Source organism: Lepidothrix coronata, unplaced genomic scaffold, assembly GCF_001604755.1.
Source record: "Lepidothrix coronata isolate B3197 unplaced genomic scaffold, Lepidothrix_coronata-1.0 Scaffold176, whole genome shotgun sequence".
Taxonomy (NCBI): domain Eukaryota; kingdom Metazoa; phylum Chordata; class Aves; order Passeriformes; family Pipridae; genus Lepidothrix; species Lepidothrix coronata.
This window is the reverse complement of record NW_016690356.1, coordinates 220,524-246,020: the sequence shown is the minus strand read 5'-3', so window position 1 is coordinate 246,020 and position 25,497 is coordinate 220,524. Positions and strand designations below refer to the sequence as shown.

The 25,497-nt window shown below is 51.5% G+C and overlaps 2 protein-coding genes across 2 annotated transcripts in view; one reads left to right on the top strand and one right to left on the bottom strand.

Moving 5' to 3' along the window:
• Positions 1-1,552: 1,552 nt before the first annotated feature.
• On the top strand, positions 1,553-8,812 carry FEM1B (fem-1 homolog B). Its single transcript, XM_017830272.1, has 2 exons — positions 1,553-1,830; positions 5,776-8,812. Exons 1-2 carry the CDS (start codon positions 1,583-1,585, stop codon positions 7,409-7,411), a joined length of 1,884 nt encoding a protein of 627 aa, XP_017685761.1. The 5' UTR covers positions 1,553-1,582; the 3' UTR covers positions 7,412-8,812.
• A 3,329-nt stretch (positions 8,813-12,141) lies between these two features.
• Positions 12,142-25,497, bottom strand: part of ITGA11 (integrin subunit alpha 11) — a 47,086-nt gene continuing 33,730 nt past the window's right edge. Inside the window, exons 17-30 of the mRNA XM_017830271.1 lie at positions 23,551-23,693; positions 22,619-22,729; positions 22,333-22,418; positions 21,181-21,388; positions 19,392-19,490; positions 18,027-18,103; positions 17,182-17,271; positions 15,965-16,055; positions 15,762-15,875; positions 14,974-15,060; positions 14,651-14,761; positions 14,127-14,222; positions 13,385-13,498; positions 12,142-13,116 (exon numbers count right to left, since the gene is read on the bottom strand). Coding sequence (XP_017685760.1) covers positions 13,045-13,116; positions 13,385-13,498; positions 14,127-14,222; positions 14,651-14,761; positions 14,974-15,060; positions 15,762-15,875; positions 15,965-16,055; positions 17,182-17,271; positions 18,027-18,103; positions 19,392-19,490; positions 21,181-21,388; positions 22,333-22,418; positions 22,619-22,729; positions 23,551-23,693 — 1,499 coding nt within the window. The 3' untranslated portion in view covers positions 12,142-13,044. The remainder of the gene's footprint in view (positions 13,117-13,384; positions 13,499-14,126; positions 14,223-14,650; positions 14,762-14,973; positions 15,061-15,761; positions 15,876-15,964; positions 16,056-17,181; positions 17,272-18,026; positions 18,104-19,391; positions 19,491-21,180; positions 21,389-22,332; positions 22,419-22,618; positions 22,730-23,550; positions 23,694-25,497) is intronic.

The window sequence follows — 25,497 nt, the reverse complement described above, 5'->3', positions numbered from 1 at the left end:
AGTCCAAGCGACCCATCCTGACTGAACCCGGCCTAGCCAGCCCAACCCAGCCCAACTGAGCTCAGCCCAGTCTAACCCACCCAGTCCAACCAACCCATCCCTGCTGAACCCAGCACACCCCAACCCAGTCCAACCAACCAAATCCAACTGAACCAGATCCAACCCAACCCAGTCTGACCAACCCATCCCAACTGAACCCAGTCCAACCCTACCCAGCCCAGAACCAGCTGAACCAGAACCAGCCCAGCCCAGCTGAGCCCAGCCCAAGAGAACCAGGGCCAGGAGGGCCAGCCTGGGGCCAGTCCCTGCATGGAGGGCAGGGATGGGCAGCCCCAGGGGCGGGTGGGCTGCATTGCAGGTCCTAGGGAGGGAACAGAGCTCAGCCTGGAGAAAAGGAGGCACAGGGGGGACCTTCTGGCTCTGCAACTCCCTGACAGGAGGGGGAAGCCGGGGGGGTCGGGCTCTGCTCCCAGGGAACAAGGGACAGGAGGAGAGGGAACGGCCTTCAGCTGGGCCAGGGGAGGTCCAGGTTGGATATTGGGAAAATTTCTTCCTGGAAAGGGTGGTCAGGCCTTGGCAGGGGCTGCCCAGGGAGGTGGTGGAGTCCCCATCCCTGGAGGTGTCCAAGGAAGGACTGGAGGTGGCACTCAGTGCTCTGGGCTGGGGGACAGGGTGGGCATCGGGCACAGGGGGGACTTGGAGGTCTTTTCCAAGCAAAACCGATTCTACAGTGGAAGTGTGGATTAAAAGTCGAGGTGGTAACACGTGCAGATTAATAGTTGTGTGTAATTCTATTTTTTCGATCACTGTGGCACTTGGGAACGTGGGTTGGTGGTGGCCTTGGCAGTGCTGGGGTGGAGGCTGGACTGGATGGTCTGGGAGGGCTTTTACAACCCAGATGATTCTGTGATTCCATTAATGTGATTCTATTATCCTGTGACTCTTTAGTTCTGTGATTCTGTTATTCTGTGATTCTCTAATTCTGTAATTCTGTGATTCTGCTATTCTGTGATTGTTATTCTGTAATTCTCTAATTCTGTGACTCTGTGATTCTCGAATTCTGTGACTCTGTGATTCTCGAATTCTGTTACTCTGTACTTCTGTGGTTCTGCAATTCTGTGATTCTGTAATTCGGTAATTCTCTAACTCTGTTATTCTGTGACTCTGTGGCTCTATTTCCGTGATTTTTATTCCTGTTCCCCTGTGATCCCGTAACTGTTGTTCTGTTATTCCTCTATTTCCGTGATTTTCACTCGGGTTCTCCCGCGGTTCCGTGTCCGGGTGCGCTGTCCCGCCGGGGCCCGGAACGCTCGGCCCGTGCCGCGGTTGCCGGTCGGGCCGGGCCGCGGTGGCGCCGCTTCCCGTTTCCGCCGCGGTGCGGGGCGGGCGGGGCGGCCGCGGGGCCCGAGCGCGGAGCGGGCCCGGCGCTCCCGGGGTTCGCGTCCCGCCGGGGCTGGCGCGGCGCGGGGCGCGGGGGGCCCCGGGGCGGCCGCATGTGCGGCCCTTGGGGCGGCGCAGGACGGAGCGGGCCGGGGGGGAGCCCCGGGGCGGGCGGCGGGGCCGCGCGGGGGCCCAGGCGGCCATGGAGGGGCTGGCGGGGTACGTGTACAAGGCGGCCAGCGAGGGCAGGGTGCTCACCTTGGCCGCCCTGCTGCTCAACCGCTCCGAGAGCGACATCAAGTACCTGCTGGGCTACGTGAGCCAGCACGGCGGGCAGCGCTCCACACCCCTCATCATCGCCGCCAGGAACGGCCACGCCAAGGTGGTGCGGCTGCTGCTCGAGCACTACCGCGTGCAGACACAGCAGACCGGCACCGTCCGCTTCGACGGGTACGTACCGGCCGCGAGCGCAGCGGGAACGCACCGGCAACACACCGGGAACGGGAACACAGCGGGAATACACCGAAAATGCACCGGGCGGACACCAGGAACACACTGGGAATGCATGGGGAACGCACTGGGAACACACCACGGACAGAGCGGAATACACCAGGAGTATATGGGGAACACGCAGGAACACACAGGAACACACCGGGAATGCACTGGGAACACACGGGACACTCACCAGGAACACACTGGAAACGGGCACAGGCACCAGGCACGCATGGGGCACACAGCAGGAATGCACCAGGAACACACCGGGAACACGGTGGGAATGGGCACAGGCACCAGGCACACATGGAGTACACCCTGGGAACCCACCAGGAACATACTGGGAACACACCAGGAGTGGGCACGGGGGGGGCCCAGCGTCCAGGCCACGAGTGGGGGTTATGGGTGGATTATTAGGAGGTGCCTCTGCCCAAATTGGGGTGCCAGCGAGCCCATCCTCTGCTCTGTGTGCAGCTGTGCCATGGTGCAGTGCCCCGGCAGCCAGCAGGGCCAGCCCTGTCCTGGGGACATCGGGAAAAGTGTCACCAGGCCAGGGAGGGGATTGTCCCACTCTGCCCTGCCCTGGGGTGTCCTCCTCTGCAATATTTGGGCAGTCTGGGGGGACACAATGGAAGGAAGGTATTGAGCCATTAGAGTGTCCAGTGAAGGTGGTGAAGGGCCTTGAGGAGCTGCTGAGGGCACTTGGTGTGTTCAGCTGGAGCAGAGGAGACTGAGGGGAGACCTCACTGCAGTTCCAACTTCCTGGGGAGGAGCAGAGGAGGGGCAGGGACTGAGCTCTGCTCTGGGGAGAGCAGGGACAGCACCCAGGGAATGGCTGGAGCTGTGTCAGGGCAGGGTCAGGTTGGATCTCAGGGAAAGGTTCTTCCCCCAGAGGGTGGTTGGCACTGCCCAGGCTCCCCAGGGCAGTGGGCACAGCCCCAAGGCTGCCAGAGCTCCAGGAGGGTTTGGATGATCCTCTGGGGCACAGGGTGGGACTCTTGGGAATGGGCCTGTGCAGGGATAAGGGTTGAACTGGATGATCCTTGAGTGGCCTCTTTTGGATGCTGTAATGGCTTCATGTCTTTTTTATATTGTGGTGCCCAAAACTGACCCCAGGACTGAAGGTGAGGCTGCCCCAGTGCAGAGCAGAGCAGGACAAACTGTGGCTGTGAGAACCACAGAGATGATTTGGAGTCTGGAGTGTCTCTGATGAGAAGGGACTGTGGGAGCTGGGCCTGGTTAGTCTGGAGAAAAGGAGACTGAGGGGGGATCTCAGCAATGCTTATAAACATCTCCAGTGAGCAGCAATGACTAAAATCAAAACTAAAACACATCACGTTCCACCGCCACATGAGGAAGAACTTTCCATGAAGGGTGGCAGATCACTGGGAGGGTGTGGAGTCTCCCTCTCTGGAGACATTCCAACCCCACCAGTTCCTGTGTCACCTGCTCTGGGTGATCCTGCCTTGGCAGTGGGTTGGGATGGGTGATCTCCAGAGATTCCTTCCAGCCCCAGCTGTTCTGGGATTCTGTGGTAAAAATGTCTGTGTGGTTGGAGATCCCACTTGATGCTTTATGGGCCAGAAATGCCTTTGCTCTTCTGGAATTCCCCACCTGAAGCTGTGGACAGGATAACGTTCCCCACAGCCCAGAGAGCTTCCCTTGGTGAGGAGGTTGCCCCGTGTTCTCTCTTGCTGTGCCAAAATGGCCTTTCTGTGACATTGTTTGGTGCTGCAGGTGACAGCAGGGATTGGGTTGGGGCAGGGTGGTACTTGGACATCTGGAGCTGGATTAGGGTTAACCTGGAGCTGAATGAGGGTTAACCTGGAGCTGGATCAGGGTTGGGTGGTACCTGCACACCAGAACCCACCCCTTTACCCAAATCGAGGGGTTTCAGTGTCCAGCCCAGACATCCCAAGCAACATCCCTTCCTCACTGCTGGTAGCCAACATATGGGATGGCCAGGAGGAAAATGTGACATTTTAGGATGGGAAGGGAGGGATGAGGGTGCCAGGCCCTCAACTGGGACCCACCAGGACAGTGGTGGGGATGTCCAGGTCCCCAGGTGCCGTGGTGCCGTGGCCCGAGGGAGGAGGAACGTTGTTTTTAATACCTCCCCAGAGTACTCATCAAGCTCTCGCCTTGCTGTCAGCGTCAGATGTGAGGCTGAGTAATGGAGAAGGTGTCTGGAAGAGCTTCAGGAGCTGCAGGTGGCTGGCACAGGGAGGGGAGCTCCTGGCAGACACCGAGCGAGGGTCCCCGCTGGGCTCTTCCATCTGCTCCAGCTTGAGTTACACCTGAGCAGCTCCACCCCGCCCAGCAAAGGCTGGCTCAGTTCCTACACACTGAATGAAGCAGGAGGAACCCACTTCCCTGGGTGGTTTGATGTTTTCTATCTTCCTTTTCCCTTCCAGCCCTTGTTTTTTCCGAGCAGGAGCTGGTTGAGAATTCCTCGGCTGAGGTTTGCCCCAAATCCCGCCGAAGGAAGGGAGGGCCCCTGTTGACAGGCAGCAGATGCTGTGCTGCTGAATTTGTGCCTCCCTGGGGTGGTGATGTGGTGCCAGAGCCTCTGCCTGGCACAGATTAAAGGAGGTGTTGTCTGAGGCACAATGGGTGCAGTGGCAGAGGAGGAGGGACATGTGATCCCGCGGGAATGTCGTGCCTCAGATAAGGTGGCACAGCAGCTCCCCTTGTTTGGGCTCCAGCTTTTCACTTGGAGCTACAGTGCACCAACAAATCACCTCGTGTTCGTTAACAAATCCTATCCCCTGCTTTCCTCCTGGTTTCATATAGGAGTATTTTAATGGGATTATTTACACAGTAAGGAATTTCTTACTGTGAATTCTCTCTGCAGGCCAGAGAGCTCTTACACAGCCTCTGCAGTGTTGTCTGGAGGTGCTGGGTTTACAAACAGCCACAGCTATTCCTGTGGAGCTCTGAGAGCTTCACCAACTGATAAAAATCACTGTTAAAGTGAAAATTAACCCAGTATCTTACAAAATTTTAACTCTGGGTAACGTGACTGGGCATATGGAAATATTTGTCCCTCCTCAGTGATTTGGGACGTGCCTTGAGCATTTATTAGCTGCAGTGTGAACACTCTCTGTTTATACATTTAAATCCTACTTCAAAAACCAGGGAATAGTCAGGACATCACCCTTTATGTTTGGAGTTACACCGTGCTGGGTTGGGGAATGAAAACAGCTCCAGAAACAGTGACCTGTCCCCTCATTTCCCAGAGCCAGCAAGGCCACGATGTGACGCAGATCTCCACAACTTCTGCTTTTTAAATTTAATTTTCTTCCTGGAGTTCCATTTGTGTAACTGCTGGGCTGGTTTAAGGCACAGGCTCTGGAATCAGGAGGAGCAGCGGAAGCTGTGGCAGTTTTGCAGCTCAGGGAGAGAGAAAAGGGAAGTGATAAGACATTTTGAAGCCAACTTTGCTGCCAGGGCTGGTGTTTGTGTGTCTGTACCACATCTGTGTCTGTTTTTTATGTCAATATATCCATTTTATGTTTTTTATTGTTCTTTAATGTCTCAGTTTGCGGCACAAGGCATCAAAGTGATAATTCTTGTAACTCTCCTTCCCAATTCTTGTAACTCTTCTTCCCAGATCTCCACAGGCCGAGGGCTGGAGCTTGTAGGTGGCACCTTCAAAGCAGCCTGGGAAGTCCTAGTGGAAATGTGGCCACATCCCTTGGCTGCTTTGAAGCTTCACCTGCCAAATCTCCTCCCCTGGGGAGGTCTGGGTGCTCAATCCCAGTTTTTGACCTTGAGTTCCTTCAAGTCCAGGTGGGATGGCTGTAAAATCCCCGTTGTCGGCGGGGTGTGTGCCCACCCGTGGGATGGGCCGGGTTGCTTTTGGGAGGGCACCGTTTTAACCGCTTGTCCTCACGTTTGCAGCTTCGTCATCGATGGGGCCACGGCGCTGTGGTGCGCGGCGGGCGCCGGCCACTTCGAGGTGGTGAAGCTGCTGGTGAGCCACGGCGCCAACGTGAACCACACCACGGTGACCAACTCGACCCCGCTGCGGGCGGCCTGCTTTGACGGCAGGCTGGACATCGTCAAGTACCTGGTGGAGAACAACGCCAACATCAGCATCGCCAACAAGTACGACAACACCTGCCTGATGATCGCGGCGTACAAGGGCCACACGGACGTGGTGCGGTACCTCCTGGAGCAGCGCGCCGACCCCAACGCCAAGGCCCACTGCGGCGCCACCGCCCTGCACTTCGCGGCCGAGGCCGGGCACCTGGAGATCGTGAGGGAGCTGGTCAAGTGGAAGGCGGCCATGATGGTCAACGGCCACGGGATGACCCCGCTCAAGGTGGCCGCCGAGAGCTGCAAGGCCGACGTGGTGGAGCTGCTGCTGGCCCACGCCGACTGCGACAGGAGGAGCAGGATCGAGGCGCTGGAGCTGCTGGGCGCCTCGTTTGCCAACGACAGAGAAAACTATGATATATTGAAGACTTACCACTATTTATATTTAGCGATGCTGGAGAGGTACCGGGACAGCGAGAGCGTCATCGAGAAAGAGGTTCTTCCACAGATCGAGGCCTACGGGAACAGGACTGAATGCAGGACCCCTCAGGAATTAGAGTCTATTAGGCAGGACAGAGATGCCCTTCACATGGAAGGCCTCATCGTGCGGGAGAGAATTCTGGGCTCGGACAATATCGATGTTTCTCACCCCATCATTTACCGGGGGGCGGTCTATGCGGATAACATGGAGTTTGAGCAGTGCATCAAGCTGTGGCTCCATGCCTTGCACCTAAGGCAGAAAGGCAACAGGAACACCCACAAGGACCTCCTGAGGTTTGCTCAGGTCTTTTCCCAGATGATCCACTTGAACGAGCCCGTCAAAGCCAAGGACATCGAGAGCGTGCTGCGGTGCAGCGTCCTGGAGATAGAACAGGGCATGTCCCGCATCAAAACCACGCAGGACTCCGACATCCACACGGCCCTGGACAACTACGAGTGCAACATCTTCACCTTCCTCTACTTGGTCTGCATCTCTACCAAGACCCAGTGCAGCGAGGAGGACCAGTCGCGCATCAACAAGCAGATCTACAACCTGATCCACCTGGACCCGCGCACGCGGGACGGCTCCAGCCTGCTGCACCACGCCGTCAACTCCGGCACGCCCGTGGACGACTTCCACACCAACGACGTGTGCAGCTTCCCCAACGCCCTGGTCACCAAGCTCCTGCTGGACTGCGGCGCCGACGTGAACGCCGTGGACAACGAGGGGAACAGCCCCCTGCACATCATCGTCCAGTACCACCGGCCCATCAGCGACTTCTTGACGTTGCACTCCATCATCATCAGCCTGGTGGAGGCCGGTGCCCACACGGACATGACCAACAAGCAGAAGAAAACCCCTCTGGATAAAAGCACGACCGGGGTGTCCGAAATACTCCTTAAAACTCAAATGAAGCTGAGTCTCAAGTGCCTGGCTGCCCGCGCCGTGCGGATCTACAACATCAGCTACCAAAACCAGATCCCCAGAACTCTGGAGGAGTTTGTGAAGTTCCACTAGGCCGTGTCAAACCTTTCGTGGTGGTGCTACCCCGGGACGACACCAGACAGCAGAATACACACGTGTACACGAAGTTGTTTTGTTCCATTCCTTTGGCTTTGGGTTCCTCTGGATTCAGTCTGCAGCCTCAGTTCTCGTGCAGATCTTGGAAGGGGGGGGAGGGAAGAAAAAAAGCCACATAATTTTTCTGTAGTCGAATCTGATGCTTTGAGATTTTGGTCGTTTCTTTTGATTAAAAGAATCGCTTCGTTATCTCTTGGTTTTATAAACAGAATGAAAAGAATCCCCATGTAACTCGTGTAGAATGTTTTGTTCCCAGTCCACATCTCCACTCACCATTTGCAGATTTTAAAACTCCTCGGAGTGAGGTGGGAAAGAAAAATTGCAAAGTCTGTGGTGGTTGGTTAAAAGTGAAGTCTCGACACCCAGAGCAGCTCGGTGCTCTCATACCTCACCATCTCTTTATGCCTTTCAGTTCATGCTGAAGATGTTGGTAACGTTCTAAAGTTTCATTTCATTTCGAATTAAATTTTGAACGGCAGTTATCAACAGCTACAGACGTGGGGGATGCTCTGTTAGGAAATACAGGTTTAAATTCAGCTCTGACATGTTTTTCTAGTGGTAGCTGATGCACCAAGCTCTTCATTTACGCTCCTGCGGTAAGTGTTGAATAACTTTTGAACTAAAAACTCGCACATTGACCAAAAAACACCCGGAATCATGGGTTTTTTTTCCGTAGCTGTGTCTCTCATATAAAGATCATGCATGGATACCTAGAAAATCGATGGGGTATTTGTGTTTGTGTGTGTCCCAACATTTCAAAATGCTTTTTAACTCGTTTTTCTTTCTGTCCTTTCAACGATCAACACGCTTTTTTTTTTTTTTTTGACTCAAAGTATGTAAAAAACTGCACTCCTGGATTCCAAATGCTGTACCTTCCTAACGGAGCAGTCTGTGTCGCCAAAGAGAGTCTTCCCTTGAAACTGGCTTTTCCAGGAAGCGTGGAGTCCGTGCCTCCCCGAATTGGACTCGAGGATTTTTCATGGTTTTTACTCCTTTCATTAGGAAGAAAAAAAAATAAATCTCTATTAAAGCTGATTTTTACAAAATTGCCCTATCATAAAAGTCTTTTATGATAAGCAACTGATTGTACAACGCCGCTGTTGCTCGAGAACGTGCTTCTCCTTGGTAGAAGTTGCAGATGCTCCAGCAGTAAAATGTCACTTGTTTTGACAGGCTACTGAAAACTCTGGTTCTTTTAAAAAACGCAGCTTTTTAACTGTCAGACGATGAAAGAATGTTCTGTAGGTTTTTTTTAAACAATCTGGGTAGAACTTTGAGGCGAGATTTGGGCACACGTTTCTATTTGTATTACAAATAAATAAGCATTGAATGTGGAATTAGCTCGGAACTCTTCATTTTGCTCTAGGGGTGGGTGCTGGGGGGGGTTGTGGCTCCGAGGGAAAAGCTTTAGGAACAGCTTTAGGACAGGTTTAGTTTCTCTGGTGTCCAGAGAAGCTGTGGCTGCCCCGTGCCTGGAAGTGTTCAAGGCCAGGTTGGATGGAGCTTGGAGCAACCTGGGACAGTGGAAGGTGCCACTTTACTGGGCTGCAGCAAAATCCTTCCCAGCCCAGGACCTTCCCTCTCCTTAGCCTGGAATTTTCTTTTCCAAGCATTAAAAGCTGAAGGATTGCCCTTGCTCTTTGTGGGAATTATTTAAGGCCTTGATACAATCCCTTCCAGCCCCCCAGGTGCTCCTTTTCCTGGGAAAAGCAGCGCAGTGAGGGAGTGAGGTCCCCTCTGGCGGGAGGGGGAGGATTTATCGCTGTTATTTATGGATCCGGGAGCTGCTCTGGGAGAGAGGATTGGCTTTTAAAAATAACCCCAGCTCAGCTGAGCCCGGCCCACGCTGGGCAGGAGCCGAGAGCAGGGGGGTGTGGGGAGATGCTCACAAACACACACACACACACACACACACGTACATTCCCACACAAATATATATACATAAAAAAATAATTAAATATAAAATAATAAGTTTATATATGTGTAAACAAACACATACACACCAGCAATCTTATGCAACAAATTGCCTGTAACTGTGGTTTCATAAAGCTGGAGGAGAGTTTTTATATAGAAAAAAAAATCATATATATAATATTTGTATAAAATATATATTATATATATATTATATATATATTATATATAATCTATTTATGTAGATGTTATAAATTATAGATAGAATTTATATATATAGTATATATAAAAATAAAAAATATATAAATATATAGAAATAACATATAATGAATATAATATATAATTAAAATATGTTATAAAATTTTTATATAAAAATTATATGTATTTATATATTCGTATATCTATATACAATATATAATATATTTATATATTTATAAATAAAATTATAGTATATATTGATTTATATATATCTATATATTATATAGATATCTATTTAAATAAATTTAATATATAAATTATATATAGAATAAATATAGAGAAATAATAAATATTAATATATAATGAATATTTTATATATAATGAATATTTTATCTTTATATATATAAAATAAAATATATAAATATATAAATAATATTTATATATTATATAGATATCTATTTAAATAGATTCTATATATAAATTATATATAGAATAAATATATAAATTATAATATATAAAATCATATATAATATATAATTTTAATATATAAAATATATAAATATATATAAATAATATTTATATTATTTAAATATTATTTATATAAATATATGAATAATATTTATATACTATATAGATATCTATTTAAATAGATTCTATATATAAATTATATATAGAATAAATATATAGAAATAAAATATATAATATATAATGAATATTTTATTTATATATATAATAAAATATATAAATAAATAATATTTAGTAGAATTTTATATATAAATATATAAATATATATATTGTATATAAATATAAAAATATATATAATTTAGATATAATTTTTAAAATATTTGTAATATGTTTTTATTGTATATTATATTAATTATATATATTATTTCTATATATTTATATTTTATATTTTTATTATATATTATGTGTATAAAAATTCTGTATATAATTTATAACATCTACATAAATATATTATATATATTATATATCATATATTATATATATGATTTTTTTATATATAAAATCTCCTCCAGCTTTGGGGAGCCACACTCTCAGGCAATTTGATGCATAAGATCGAGGGTGTGTACGTGTTTGACTACATATATATTTATTATTTTATTTTTAGATACATATCTCTCTATTTAAAATCACACACACACATATTTTACATATATATTTATATATACGCCTATATTATATAGATAAAAGTATATATACACACACATTTATATTATATATAGATAAAAATTATATATAGTATAAACATATATATAGAAATATGTACTATATAGTATATATTATATAGTATATATACTATATATTTTCAGTGTATTCTATACTATATACTTACAATAGATATATACTATATACTGTTTATACAGCATATTTTATATAATATTTTATATTATATATAAAGTATATATATAATATTTACTTTATAATATATACTACATATAGAGAAAATAGAGACTTTAGATATATGTAATCAGCTTCATATATATAAATATGTAGTAGATATATGCACATATATGGTGCAGAAATATATGTGTAGTATATATTACAATACATATGTACTTTATATGCATACTATAAATATATATACATATATACTGAGTACACAAATATATAATATATACTGTATATAGTACATAGATACACATGCATACACACATATACTATATGTAGTGCATAAATATATATAGTATATATTATAGTACAGAAATAAATATACATATATGCTATATAATATATATTACTACTATATACTATATATATAGTACTATATACTAAATGTATATATATTACTCTAGTAGAGTACATAAATATACATTTATGTGTGTGTATTTATATATATCCAAACATACATATACATGTATATATGAAACTTATTACACACCTGTATAACATGTATAATACATGCACATATATATATATATATAAAATATATTTTTATATATATATATTTTGGAGACACACACACACATAAATATAAATGGGATCCTGCCCCTTCCTTGCTGACCTCCAGCCCTTTTCCTTGGTGTACCAGGTATCCCAAGGCTGGGAAGGAGGGAAGAAGGGAGCGTGTGGGGTCCTCCAAGGGCTGAGACACTCCCAGAGGCCCAGGCACCCCCCTGCTCCCTACACTGGGATTTGGGATCTCCAGGGTATCCCTGCACCCCCGCCAGACCACCCTGACCCCAGTCAGCCAGAAACCCAGGCACGGAGAATTCCCACTCCAGGTGGGGATGCCAGCAATGAAAAATCTCATTTGGGGTTTTTTGCCCCCATTTTATACCATATTTGGGGCTGATTCTGCAGCAAATCTTCCTCCGGGCTCACAAAGGTTGCTCGTCCCAGCTGAGAGCATCCCTTCGAAAACAGGCTGGAAAATCCTCCCATCCCACAATAAATCAGTGGTGGGAAAAGGTCAGAGCCCCGTCCTCCTGCCCTGAATCCCAGAGGGATGAGAGCCCCCTCCTCACACCCAGCCAAGTAATCGGGAATCGAGTTGGCACAGAAGGGGAAACAGAGCCTGGGTGGTTTTAAAATACCGTAATTTTAATCCTTAAAAAATACCAGGACAATATTTCACAACCTCCATTCCGCATCCTGCAGACATCTGCTCGCTTTCCATCCATAAAATTAACATTAGCATAAATAATTCTGGGATGCACAAGGACACTTTGCTGTCCAACAGCACCGATCAGCTGCTTTTGAGGGGGACACCAGGTATGTACAGGTATGATACACGTGAGGGCCCTCCTGGCCACGAGCTCTCCCAAACTGCTCCCCGGGAGAAAAAAACACATCAAACTGCTTTGAATTCCTTTTTTTTTTTTTTTAAATAGCTTTTAATTTATTTTTTTCCTCCCCTTTCCTTCGACAGGTAAATATTTTTAGAATAATTATGTACAGCTGGACGCCGGAGATTTGCATTAAGGTGCTTTAACTCGCTATCGTTTCACTCAGTGCATTCAGAAGGCGGCAAATTAAAAATCTCCACCTAATTACTCCTGTCAACGAAGGCAGTTTGAGAGCCGTGGCCAGCAAAGCCCAGGGAATGCTACAGCCGCGCCACAGGAACGAGCAATCCTCGGGTTTTTTATGGATATTGTTATTTTAAGGAGTTTTGCGGCCCCGTGGTTTGTCCCAGCCCACGGGACGCGTCGCGTTGGTGGCCCCTCGTCCCCGTGTCGCTGCCACCTCATTGCAGACCCAGCTCGAAGCTCCTCTTGCCGTGGCATGAAGAGGTTTGGGTTTGTTGGGTTTTTTTGGTGTGTTTAAGGGTGTTTTTTGGCTTTTGGACCAGTTCAGGTGATGTCACACAAAGGGGTGTTCTCTCCTCTCGATGCAAACCCAAGCTCAGCACCCAAATCCCTCGGTATCGAGGTGACCTCCTGCTCCGGAGCTGGCGAGGGGCTGGGAGGGGGCACGGGGGGCTCCTGGCCCTGGCAGTGTCATTCCAGCCCCATGGAATTCTGCTCCTGCTCCGCCGCTCGCCTGCGGCTCCCGCTCTTAAAAAATCCCAGCTGTGGGGAGGAAAGGGAAACAAAACCCCCCTGTTACCTCAGGGCATTGCTGGGAAGTGTTTTTCCCTTAATGGGATATCTCCAGGAGGTTTAAACCCTGGATATAGAAAATATGGAAGAGGAAAGAGGTTGGAGGAGCTTTTGGTGATTCCTGGCGGTGCTGAGGCGCTCAGGGGGGTGTGGACATGGAGCTGTGGGGCCAAGGGGTCTGTCCATGCTTGGGGGTCTCCACTGAGCCCCCAACACACGTGGCTTAGGGGCTGCTCACCTTCCAGAGCGCGAGGACAAGCAGGGCCAGGAGCAGGAGACCTCCTAAGGTGCTCCCCAGGATGATCCAGATGGGGATGTGTGACTCCTCGGGCTTGGAGATCTCAAATGTGATCTGTGAGGAGACAACAACAAAGGTGTTCCGTGAGGAGAGAGCACCAAATGAGATCTGTGAGGGGACAACAAGAAATGAGATCTGTGAGAGCACCGAAGGTGATCTGTGAGGAGACAACACTGAGAGGAGACAACACCCAATGAAATCTGTGAGGAGAGAGCACCAAATGTATCTGTGAGAGCACCAGATGAGATCTGTGAGAGCACCAAAGGTGATCTGTGAGGAGACACCACCAAATGTGATCTGTGAGAACACCAAAGATGATCTGTGAGAGCACCAAAGGTGATCTGTGAGGAGCCAACACCAAACAAGATCTGTGAGGAGAGAGCACCAAACCATGCTGGGGCTGCAGGGCAGGGATGGAGTGGATGGGTGGGATTGTGGGAATCCTGAGCACCCCCAGCTTTGGGAGTCCTGCACCCGTGACTTGGCTCAGGTTTTCCCTCCTGAATCCAGTGGTTCCAGGACTGGAGCTGTTTGGCTCCGGCCGCAACTGCACCGAGTTCCTCCGGGCTCTGCAGAGCTCAGTGCCTGGTGTGGGTCACTCCAGCCCTTCTGCCAAGCACTTTTCCCACTGGGATCAGAGCAGGATGCCGGAGTATCCCAAAGCTCTGGATCCAGGGCTCACCTGGCGACTGGGATCCTCCTCCCGGAAGACGAAGGGGCTCCCGAAGCGTCGCTGGAGAGCGGCGTTCGTGGTGAGCTTCAGTGACTTGAACTTCAGCTGCACAAAGAGGGGCTGGAGATGAGCATCACGCCTGGCAGAGGACCCACCACCCCAGGGGGTGCCCCCCTCCCCGGCTTTGCTCCCTCCCCCCGTGGCTTTGCATCCCTCGGGAATGCTGCGTGCACCTCCGTGGGGGAGGAGGATGCAGGTCAAGCAAAGAGCGTGGCTGAATGACAGCAAAAAGGACTTCTGAAATGAATTAAATTTGCATGAATTAATTAACTAATTATGAGATTAAATTACAGCTGTGTGGGATGCTGGATGCACACACCAATGGAATATTGTGGGCTTTGGAAACAAAAATCACCCCACACGTCTGGGCTTAATGGGAGGGAAGGAATCAGGACAGGAAAAAAACCCTGGCATTTTTGGGATGTGAGGGCTCCTTTGGGGGATTTCTCCTCAAAATCCACGTGTCCACTTACTGCTTTCAGAGACTTCATCCACAGATTGCCACGCAAGTGCAAGTTCATCTCCTCGTTGGGGGCTAATTTCACGTGGCAGTCGATGGAAACCACGTCGGAGTTGCTGTGGTTCTGCAGGGGGAGAGCTTTGTGGGGTGGGAGCATCGCTGGGGAAGGGGGGAAAACCCTCTGGGATCCATCCCTGGCACACTGAGGGGAGTGACAACCAGAGCTTTGTGCCTGTCCTCCCCCGTGGCCGTGGGGCATCCCTGCTCCAGGGGTTTCCCTCAGTTTTGGGGGCAGTCCAGCCCCGGGCTGCAGGATCAGCCCCATGGGGTGTGTACCAGGTGTGGGGTGCGGGTCAGGTCCTCCTCAGCCGGCGTCCTCCGGTAGTCAGTGGTGTTCCCCCAGATGTTGCAGGTCGTGTTCTCCTGGGGGAGAAGCCCAGGCATGGACACAGGGACCACAGGGATCACTCCCTGTATCCTGCCCTGAGCTCCCATCCCGGGGGAACTGCGGGTCCCGTCACCCCCCGGGCTTTGATGGCACTGGGATTGCACTGGGATTGAGCCCTGGCATCCCACTGGAATTAATTCCAGGGGTTTGTACCTGGCAGAGAGGCCTGTCCAGGATTCCAGCCACATGTGCTGGGGTGTCACCGGTGGCACGGGGACTTTGCCGGAGCTGCAGCACCAAACACTCCATTGAGGCCAAATCCACCCATAAACACACTGTCCCTGTGCCAGGCTCCTTCCATGGGCTCAATCCACCCATAAACACACTGTCCCTGTGCCAGGCTCCTTCCATGGGCTCGGGATGCCCTGGGATCTGCTCCCAGCCCTCCCAGCCCTTCCATGCTCGCTCAAGCCCAGAGTTCACCCCAGGCACAGCCTCCCAGACCCTCAGGAATTCACTGCACACTGGAAGGAGGTTTAGCTCAGAGAAATATTGGGACTAAACCCTTCGGCCACTGCCCTTTTCCGTGTTTCCAGCCAAGGGAATGCAAAAGGGAGGGGCCCGGGCGGGAGCCAAGGCTGTCCAGGCAGGTGTTGCAAAAGAGACAGACCATGGCATTCCTCCACCCCATCCCTGTGCAGAAGGGACCCCGGATTGGGATGCAATCCCATCCTACCTGGTCCAGCAGGAAGTCAGTGAGGAGCAGGAGGCGGTTGCCCGCCCGGGTGGCCACGGGGACAGTGATCCTGATGGTCACCCCCTCCACGGGGAAGAAGCCCAGGTTCTGCAGCTGGGAGGGGAGAGGACAGGGATGTGACCCTGTGGCACCTCCAGGATGGCACCTGGGGGTCCCTCAGCTGGTTGGAGCCCCCTCCTCACCTTGAAGGTGCAGTGGAAGGGGGGGCCGATGCTGTCGTATCTCTCCAGGGAGCTGTTGGACCTGATCTCGTAATAGTCCAGGCTCGACGTCCTGTCGTGACAGGGGATGACAAGTCGTGAGCTGGGCTTGGAATGAAGCACCCCAGCCCCCCCAGCCCCTCCCCAGGCAGGGCTTGAGGTCCTCCTGGCTCCATTTTGGGTGGAAACCAGCCGAAAGGGGGATTTTAATGCTCCTGCAGGACTTTCCCTTCCTTTGTAGGATTTTCTCGCCTTTTTAATAAAACAGAGACATCCAAGGCCCTGGCTGGGGGTTTGAGTGTCATGTGTGAACCAGAGGAGGTAAATCAATCTCTGTTGTGCAGCTGGAGAGGAGGGGAAGGAGCCAGGAGCATCCAAAGGGTCCTGTGGGATCCCATCCAGGAGCACCTGCGACAGGACACGTGCTCGCCCGTGTCATGACACGGGACACGTGGCCCCAAATCCCCACATTCTTTGCAGTTATTTCCCCCTTTTTTCACCTCAAGGTTCCCAAATTTGATAGCTTTTGGGGCTGTTCTTTCCCTCCAAGTTTCCCCTTGGAAAAGAACAATTCTGATATTTGTTAAGAGGTGAATCCCCTCGCTCCCCATAAATCCTGAGTATTAAAGTGGTTTTATTTTCAGTGTCTTAGGCCAAAAAAACCCCAAAAATATAAAATGACTGAAGGTCTCAAAAATCTCCTAAGGATTACAGCAAGCAGTGCCAGGGAATGTGCTTCTGGGGTCCATGATTTTTCCTATCATCAGGTTAATAAATTATTTGTGCCTTCACCCCTCGCTCTCCCAGACTTTAGTTACTGGTGATTCCACACACACATCCCTCAGCTGAGCTTCTCTCCCATGCCTTTAGTGGGATGGCAAAAGGCCCAGACACTGGAAACACCTGTTATGGACATTATTACCCACAATAAGTACTTTTATTCCCTTAGAAAATTGCCCTCACACCTCTTTAATAACACTCGTGCCTCTAAATGTGGTGAGAGCCCAGCACCTCGTCGCTGGTGATTTTTATAAGGGATGTCCCTGATTTTATGGGCCCTTCAGCCCCTGTTTTTTTTTTAAAGAGATTCCCCAAATTAAAGCTCTGTTTTAATGCAGCTCCCCCCACCTGGTTTTTCCCGAGGGACACCCTGAAACCTGAGACCTCCCAGGAGCTGCAGCCCCCTCCCAAACACACACCTGGTGAAGAGCAGGTCGGCCTCGTACTTCAGGTGGAAGTTGAGGTGGGCAAAGTTGTCCTCCTTGGTGCTCTCCTTCTCCTCACTGTCACTGCAACAGCAGCAGGGCCACAGGGGGTGAGGCAGGAGCCTGATGCCCTCTGATATTTTTTTGGGGGGGAGTCATAGGAAGGGGAAGGGCTGAACTCCAGCTTTTTGGTCAAAGTGTAAAGATAAGCACTTTTATTCTGTGATTTTTTTATTCATCTACATAAAAGATTAGAGAGAGGTGTCACACCCAGCAGCCTCTGAGTGGTGCAGGTGAATCCCCCTCTGCTCTAATAACTGATGAAAATTGGAAAAAAAAATAAAATTAATCTGTAGTGCAATGTCACTTTCCTGTTGGAAATCTTTCCCTGTGCAGGAAGGGTGAGTAAGGAGAATTTTGAGCTATTTTTCCTGGGAAATATTTGCAGTGTGAGGGTGGATGAGAAAGCAGCACTGGCTGGAGATCCAGCAGAGACTGGCAGTGACTGCACAGCCTCACACACACGGGAAAATGATGGATATAAATATATAGATAAATAAAAATAGCCTGATTTGTGAGCACAGGGATGGAAATCAGGTTTCCTTGGGGGTATTCCCTCAGTAAAGCCTCCAGGTTGCTCCAGGATGCTCCATCCCTGGAAGTGTCCCAGGCCAGGTTGGACGGGGCTTGGAGCAACCTGGGTTAGTGGAAGCTGTCCCTGCCCATGGCAGGGGGTGGCACTGGATGGGCTTTGAGGTCCCTTCCAACCCAAACCATTCCAGGATTCCGTGATCCCGTTGCCCCCACAGAGATGTTCAAGGGAGAAAGCCACCACTGACCTGCTGGCAATCATGTAGATCTCCATGTTCTCCAAGAAAACCGACTTGCTGAATTCAAAATCCAGGCGAAAAGCTACCTGTGGAGTGGAAACAGAGTGGAGAAAACATCAGGGGGAAAAAAATCCCCCCGGAGGGACGTGGGACTCCGGGTGAGAGCATTGCCGTGATCCCAACAGGAGACGGTGCCGGCTTTGAGCAGAGCCTTTCTAGGGAGAGAGGAGGATTTGCAGGATTTATTTCAGCCCCTCCTGCTGCATTTTTTTTTCCCCTGAGGCTGGAGAAGGGAGCAGCTCCCCTTTGGAAGAGGATCCCTCCCGGGGAGCGGCAGCGAGAGGCCGCTGCACTCGCTCCATCTGCGGCCCAGGGGAGGCAGCTGAGAGAGCCAACAACAATAAAATGTGATAAATGTCACATCTGCAGCCTGTGGCAATGACCTCAAACTGTCTGGGACAGCACAGCTGACTATAATATTAAAGCTCCTGCTGCTCTGGGGCCAAATTTCCATTTCCAGCTTGTCTTTGTTTTGGCAGGACCTGCAGTACCTGGTGCCACGCAGATGCATTCCCAGTCCCCCCCCGAGGTCATGGGGAGCTGGGCTGGAGCTCCTTGGGCAGCCACAGGCATCTGAGAGGGCTTTTTTGGGAGCTCATTCATCATCATCAAACTTCTGACAAGGAAAAGCTTCAGGCAGATACAGGAGCTGGGCAGATTTTATCTCCACATCACACTCGTGTTGGCCACTCTTCCCACGAGGGTGCAGAGTGGGATTTCACATGGGTCCCCAGTGGCTGCATCTCCTCACTTTTCCTTCCCACCTTATTGCTGCATTTAATGTTTTCAGAGGGCTTTATGTGATATAAAAACGATGCTCACGGGACCTGAGCTCATCCTGGGTGCTGGGAACCACTGGGAGCTGTGGTTCAGAGGATGCCACCAGGCCAAGGGGGCTTGGGCAGGCTCAGAGCAGGGTCCAGAGGCACCTCAGAGCAAGGAAAACCAAACAGGCAGGGAAGGGTGACAGCTTCCTCCTCATGCCCATGGAGCACCAGGGAAGTCACCATCAGTGCTTTGAAGCCAACATTAAATTTCTGCAAAGGCCTGAAGTCCAATTCTGTGACCTGGAGGAGCTCAGTTTGATTCTGGGGCTCTCCCAGCATCGAGGCAGCACCCCAACCATCCCTAACACACCTTTCAAACTCTAGCAAAGGGCAGAGAAAGAGAAGAAACCAAATATTTGTCTTTTAAAGCCACATTCCAAGCTGCCCAGCCTGCAGATGAAGCGGAGTGACCCCGTGGACATGGCAGGGGCAGAGGGCTCCTGTGCCACGGGGGAAGCCTCAGGTGGGCAGGAGGAAACATCCTTACCTTGGCCTTGGCTCTGAAGAAGGGGTAGCTGACGTTGCACACCCTCTTGTTGGGGTGCCTGTCGTCGGTCGTGCAGTCGATGTTGACGTCGGTGTCGTCCTAAAATGGGACACAAAATGTCCATGACCTTGGAATGAGCCCCATGGCCCAGCTCCTCATGAGAGCAGGAAACACATCCACGGGGCTCAAAGTGGGCTTTAACTTTGGGAAAAACAACCAACCAGCCAACCAGGCAGCAAAACAACAAAATGACAAAGTAATGAATGAAGGAACAGTAAAATGAACCAAAAAACCAACCACCCAACCCACCCCGCTCACTGCAGGCTGGGAATCCTTCCCATGCATTTTTTGATATTTCTGGAGAGGGGCATTTCTAGCAAACAGCTTCCAGCTTTCTGATCTAAATCCTCTTTATGAATTTAACTCCAGCAGCGAATGAAGGAGCCCGATTGTTCTTGGCACTCTAATCGGGAAGGAGAAGATTTTCCTGGGATGAGGAGTCACCAGGAAGCACCAAGGGATAACAGGAGCTAGTTTTCTGCATGGCCACCAGCTAAACTGTGGTATTTAATTTCCTCATCTCAACAATTACATTCCTGCTGCTGGAACACCTTCCATGTCTCCAGGGCACTGCAAAGCCCAATCCCAGGTGGAATGGGAAGGGATGGGATGGGACAGCAACCCTGCTCTGCCTCTTCCGCAGCCCTACAAGAGGTTGTAGCCTGGTTGTGAGCAGGAGTCCACCCTCACCATGAGACAAGGAGCTATTCCAGCTTTTATCCCTGGGTTAGAACCCTCAAGGGTCTCACTTTGAGCTGTTGCCACCAGACAAGTCCTGCCCAAGAGCCGAAACATCCCGGCCTTGGCAGCCACCAGCAGCAGCTCAGAGCTTCTTCCCACTCCTCTGCTGAGATTATGGACTTTTTAGGGTCACAGCTACTTTTTATTTACCTGACACATCCACCCATCCCCAGGCTTTGGCAATTTGCTGATGTCTGAGGAGCAGCAGCCAGGACCCCTCGAGCAGTGGTGCTTCCATAACCAGCTGCAAATATTCCCTACAACCACTCCTGCACGGGGCTTTCTGTCACCCACCACTGGCAGGGTTTTCCCCCCCTCACTTTATGTGGAGCAAATCCCTCAAAAAATGCATTTTTCTTATTTTGTGGGCAGTGTGCCCCACAATTTTCCCTTGGCAAGGCCTGGAGGAAAACAGAGGCAGGAGATGGGATCTGCGGTGGGGATGAAGTCATTGGGGGGGGGAGGGATGAGGGAGGGCTCAGCAGCATCAGCACATTTCCCAAACCTCACTGGGAAAAGGGAGGAGTCACGTGGAGATCAAGAGAGTGGTGGGGGTGACATTTTGGGGAGGGTGGGAGTGGATGGGGCACGAGGTGCTCGTCCAGGGGGCAACTGTAGAGAGGTGGCATCACACTGAGCTGTGACCACACTCCCATTATCAGCCCTTACTTCCAGGAGTTACATCTCAGCTGTAAAAATCCAGCCCTGACAGGAACTTGGCCACGGGCGGGGAGTATTTTTAAACTCCCGGAGTAGAAAAATAAAGAGGGGAAATAATTTCATCTGCCTTTGACCTTCTTTCAGGCTCTTAAAAACCTCCGTATTTCCAAAATAAAGAGCTGCAAGGGCCGTAAGTGCTTAGAAACCAAGCCCATAAACACGCCTGATTTATGAGGGATGGAGACACTTTTGGGCTCTGCTTTGGGACGCAGCTTCCTCCTCCGGCCGGGATTAGGAGCGCCCCTGGAAAGGCCTGGGGGAGCCTCACCTTGGGGATGAGGCTGGCCAGCTGCAGGTTCCTGGAGAAGGAGATGTTGAGGACGGTGCTGTAGGCGTTCTCCCCGCGGTTCTCCAGCGTCGCCTCCACGGCCACCCTCCTCCTGCCGCTCTCCAGGACGGACACGGACGTGTCGAAGGAGAGGCTGAAGGCCGAGCATTCCGGGGGGCCCCTCCGGAGCACCCGCCGGCAGAACTCCCTGAAACAGGGGGCATTCCCCGGGTTTTTATGCCCACAGGGCACGGAAATCCCCGCTCTCCCTCTGTCCCGATGTGTTGCTAAGGAAAGAGGGATCAAATCCTTCCCGTTGTCCATCAGTTTGCTCGGGATTTTTGGCTGATGGGCTGGAGCTCCCTCAAACATCCCCAGACGGGATGCAAGGAAGGAATAGATCCCATGCTGTCAGCAAAGGGCTATACCAGGTTGCTCCAAGCCCCATCCAACCTTGGACACTTCCAGGGATCCAGGGGCAGCCACAGCTTCTCTGGCAAAACTGTGCCAGGGCTCCCCACCCTCTTAGCCAGGAATTCCTTCCCCATATCCCATCTAACCAACCCCCCTTGTCCTGTCCTTCCAGGCCTTTGTTAATAGTCCCTCTCCAGCTCTCCTGGAGCCCCTTTAGGCCCTGCAAGGGGCTCTCAGGTCTCCCTGGAGCCTTCTCTTCTCCAGGTGAACCCCTCTAGCTCTCCCAGCCTGGCTCCAGAGCAGGGGGGCTCCAGCCCCCAGAGCATCTCTGTGGCCTCCTCTGGACTCACCAAATAACCTCTTAAAGCTCTTTAGCCAATGAGCTGTGGTGTGTAATTATTTCCTGTGCGTGAGTCAAGCCTGTAATTGCCAGGTGGGTAATGCCAGCCTTGCATTTATTCCCCCCCCTGTTATTTACTGATTTGTCTCCCTGGGACTCATCACCATGGCACCAAATATTAGTTGTTTTGCGGATTCCCTGGAAAAACACTGATTCATTCCAGACAGGGAGCAGACAGAGGCTCAGAGAGCACCTCGTGGAGGGGCTGAATGAACCTCATGGTGGTGCTGGGTGAAGCTGCGATGTCAGAATTTAGGGGACGTGGGTTGGGGGTGGATTTTGGAGCCTCCCCCCAGTTTGTGACACTGGTTGGAGGATGCTCTGGGTGATCTACTCACATGGCACTGGGGACATCACTCCTGGCGTCCAGGACCAGGTCAGGGACACAGTGCTCGTCCTCATTGCACCCATTCCAGAAAGGCACCTGAGGGACACAAGGGGAGCAGCTCAGGGACCATCTGTGCCCCAGGTTGGGGACATGGGGGGACACCTCAGGCTGCAGCAGTGCCCAACCCCTCCTGTCACAGGACAGGTCAAGGTAAACAGCAAATGTTACACCCAGAGACCAACCTGCTGAGCAGGTGTTCGATAAAAGGCCCCCTGGGAGGTGGGTGCTGCACCTACCGAGACCCTGAGGGAGGTGGGCCACCCATCATCCAGCATGGGGCCGTGCTCCGGGTGCTCCAGCTCGTAGTCGATGGAGAACGTCACCGGCTTCACGTAGTCCGCTGTGTCCTGGGGGTGGGAAGGGCCAGTGAGGAGGACAGGGCTGCTCCTGGGGAGGGGCAGCCCCCTCAAGGGGGGACAGATCTGTCCTGCAGCCCCACCTGGGGCTCATCTGGCCGGTAAGGAAGCTCCAGGAGCTCCCCAGGGGTGCAGAGGTGCTCTGGGGTGAGACGTTTCTTGGGCTAAATCACAGGCTCCATCTCGAGCTCCAGCCTCAAACTTCCCAGAAGTTCACTGCAGTTCAGGCCAGGCCTTGGGGCCAGGCCAGTCTGGCAGCTCAGTCCTGCCTGGCCTCCACAATATTCTCATCATTCCCTGGGAATGCTTGATTCTGGCCAGGTTTGTGCATCAGCTGCTCCCCGTGAGCGAGGTAGAGGGATCCACCAGCTCTGCACCCAGGGGTGGGACCCTGATGGTTAGAGGGCGCAGAGGGTGAGCCCGGCAGGGACTGGCACTTGGTTCCCGATGGAAACAATGAGTGTTTTGGAGCGGGAGGAGCAGCCTGCCCCGGGGATCGGGAGTGCACGCCCTCCCCGAGGGCACGGCCGGCGGCTCGTGGATCAGAGCACACACAGGCTGGGCCTGAATGAAGTCAGTGCCTGGGGACCCAGCAGCTGCCACGTGCTGGCAGCTCCATCCCTGACCACATCAAACCCAGCGGGAAGCGACCCAGGCTGCGGGATGACGCTCATTCCCAGCCCCGGGAAGCCTTTGAGGCTCCGACAACAACATCCCGGCGCATCCCCACGGAGGAGAGGAGAGGAGAGGAGAGCGCCTTCACCGGGGCCGGCCGGGGAGGAGACCCCCGCCCTGAGCTCCCCCAGACTCACCAGGACGTGGAAGGGGAGCCTCTGGCAGTGCTCCTGGCCGGCCGGCAGCAGCAGCCCCCTCTGTGCCGGCCGCTCGCCGCCCTCGTCCAGGTGAGCCCTCGGCGTGTAGCGGCGCTCGTCCAGCGTGGCGTTGAACCGCAGCCCTGCGGGACAGCGGGGTCAGGGCTCCGCCGGGCTCACACACGGAGACACCACCCCAAAGAGTGGGCTCCTGCGCCCTGGGAGCAGCCCGGCAGGGAGCTCGCTGAGGGAAACCTGGGAAGATCAGGGTGTGGCCAGCGCTGCCTGTTTCTGACGGACATTCCCGTTGGGCAGAGCAGCTGCTGTCCAGGAGGAGTTTTAGAAAGGCATTGTTGCACTGACTGCCAGACACTGCTCACAATCTGGGCAGGATGTATGAGGATGTGCTCTCCTATGTTCACATGGAGCCCTGGAGCTGTTCTGGAGGTACCCTACCCTCACATGCTCCTGGCCTGGATGCTTTATGGAGATGGTTTGCTTCCTACACTGCTGTTGGAAAGAGGTTGAAGATTCCCAGCCCAGTTCCAAGCAGGGTGGGATTTCATAGAACCACAGAATCCCAGAATGGTTTGCGTTAAAAGCACCTCAAAACCCATCTTGTTCCACTCCCAGGGACACCTTCCACTAGCCCAGGTTGCTCCAAGCCCCGTCCAACCTGGCCTTGGACACTTCCAGGGATCCAGGGGCAGCCACAGCTTCTCTGGGAAACCTGTGCCAGGGCCTCCCCACCCTCCCAGCCAACAATTCCTTCCCAATATCCCATCTAACCCTGCCCTCTGGCAGTGGGAACCCATTCCCTTGTGTCCTGTCCCTCCTTCCCTTGTCCCCAGTCCCTCTCCAGCTCTCCTGGAGCCCCTTTAGGCCCTGCAAGGGGCTCTCAGGTCTCCCAGAGCCTTCTCTTCTCCAGGTGAACCCCCCCAGCTCTCCCAGCCTGGCTCCAGAGCAGAGGGGCTCTCCCTACACCAGTGTGATGGAAAACATGGATAAAGAAGGAGGCACCATCAGCCCTATCCATAGGGTGGCTCTTCTGGGTGGAAACAAGTGTAAAATCATATAAATAAAGACAACCCCACTCAGCTTTTTATCCTGCAGGAGGAAAGCACGGCATTGGGCAGCACAAAACAAAACTCCTGCTCAGGGAGGGGGGGGTAATGGGAGCTTTTCCTTTGGCTCTGCTCAGTTCCTGGTTTTCCTCTGACAGGGGATGAGCCACTCTCGCTTCCCCCGCGCCGCTGAGTCACCGGGAAGCATCCGGGGGGAGACTCGGGGTCACGGCAGCGTGTGGGGGTTTGATAGCAACAGTTTCCCAGAGATTCCCTGGGATATGAGGGAAAACACGCACATGTGGTCGGCAGCTGTGTCCTGCTGCTGCAGGGGGAGGAGGGATGAGCTCTGTGGGATGAGGGCTGGGCACGGCCCCTCCTGCCCTGCCTGTGGTGACGCCCCTGTCACAGGTCCCATGGCACAGCAAAGCTCAGGGGAACAGGGGAGAGAAGGGGTTAAACACAGGGAAGGTTCATCCTTGGGGTGTTCCTTGGCAGAGCCACCATCCCTGCTACCTCAGCCTGGATAGGGACAAATCAGGGGGTGAACAGGGATGTGGCAGGTGGTGTCCAAATGCTCTTTGGGGACCCTCAGACGAGCTCAGTTGGTCAGAGTGTGGTGGTAACAATGCCAAGGTGAGGGGTTTGATCCCACTCAATTAAGCATTGGACTCAGTGATCCTTGTGGGTCCCTTCCAACTCGGAATATTCTGTGGAGCTTGTGTGGAGCTTGTGTGGAACGTGCTCTCCTCCACACACGCCAGTGCCTTGAACCACAGGCTCATGGGATCAGCTGGGTTGGAAAAGACCTCTGAGATCATCGAGTCCAACCTCTGGCCCAGCCCCACCCTGTCACCCAGCCCCTGGCACTGATGCCACCTCC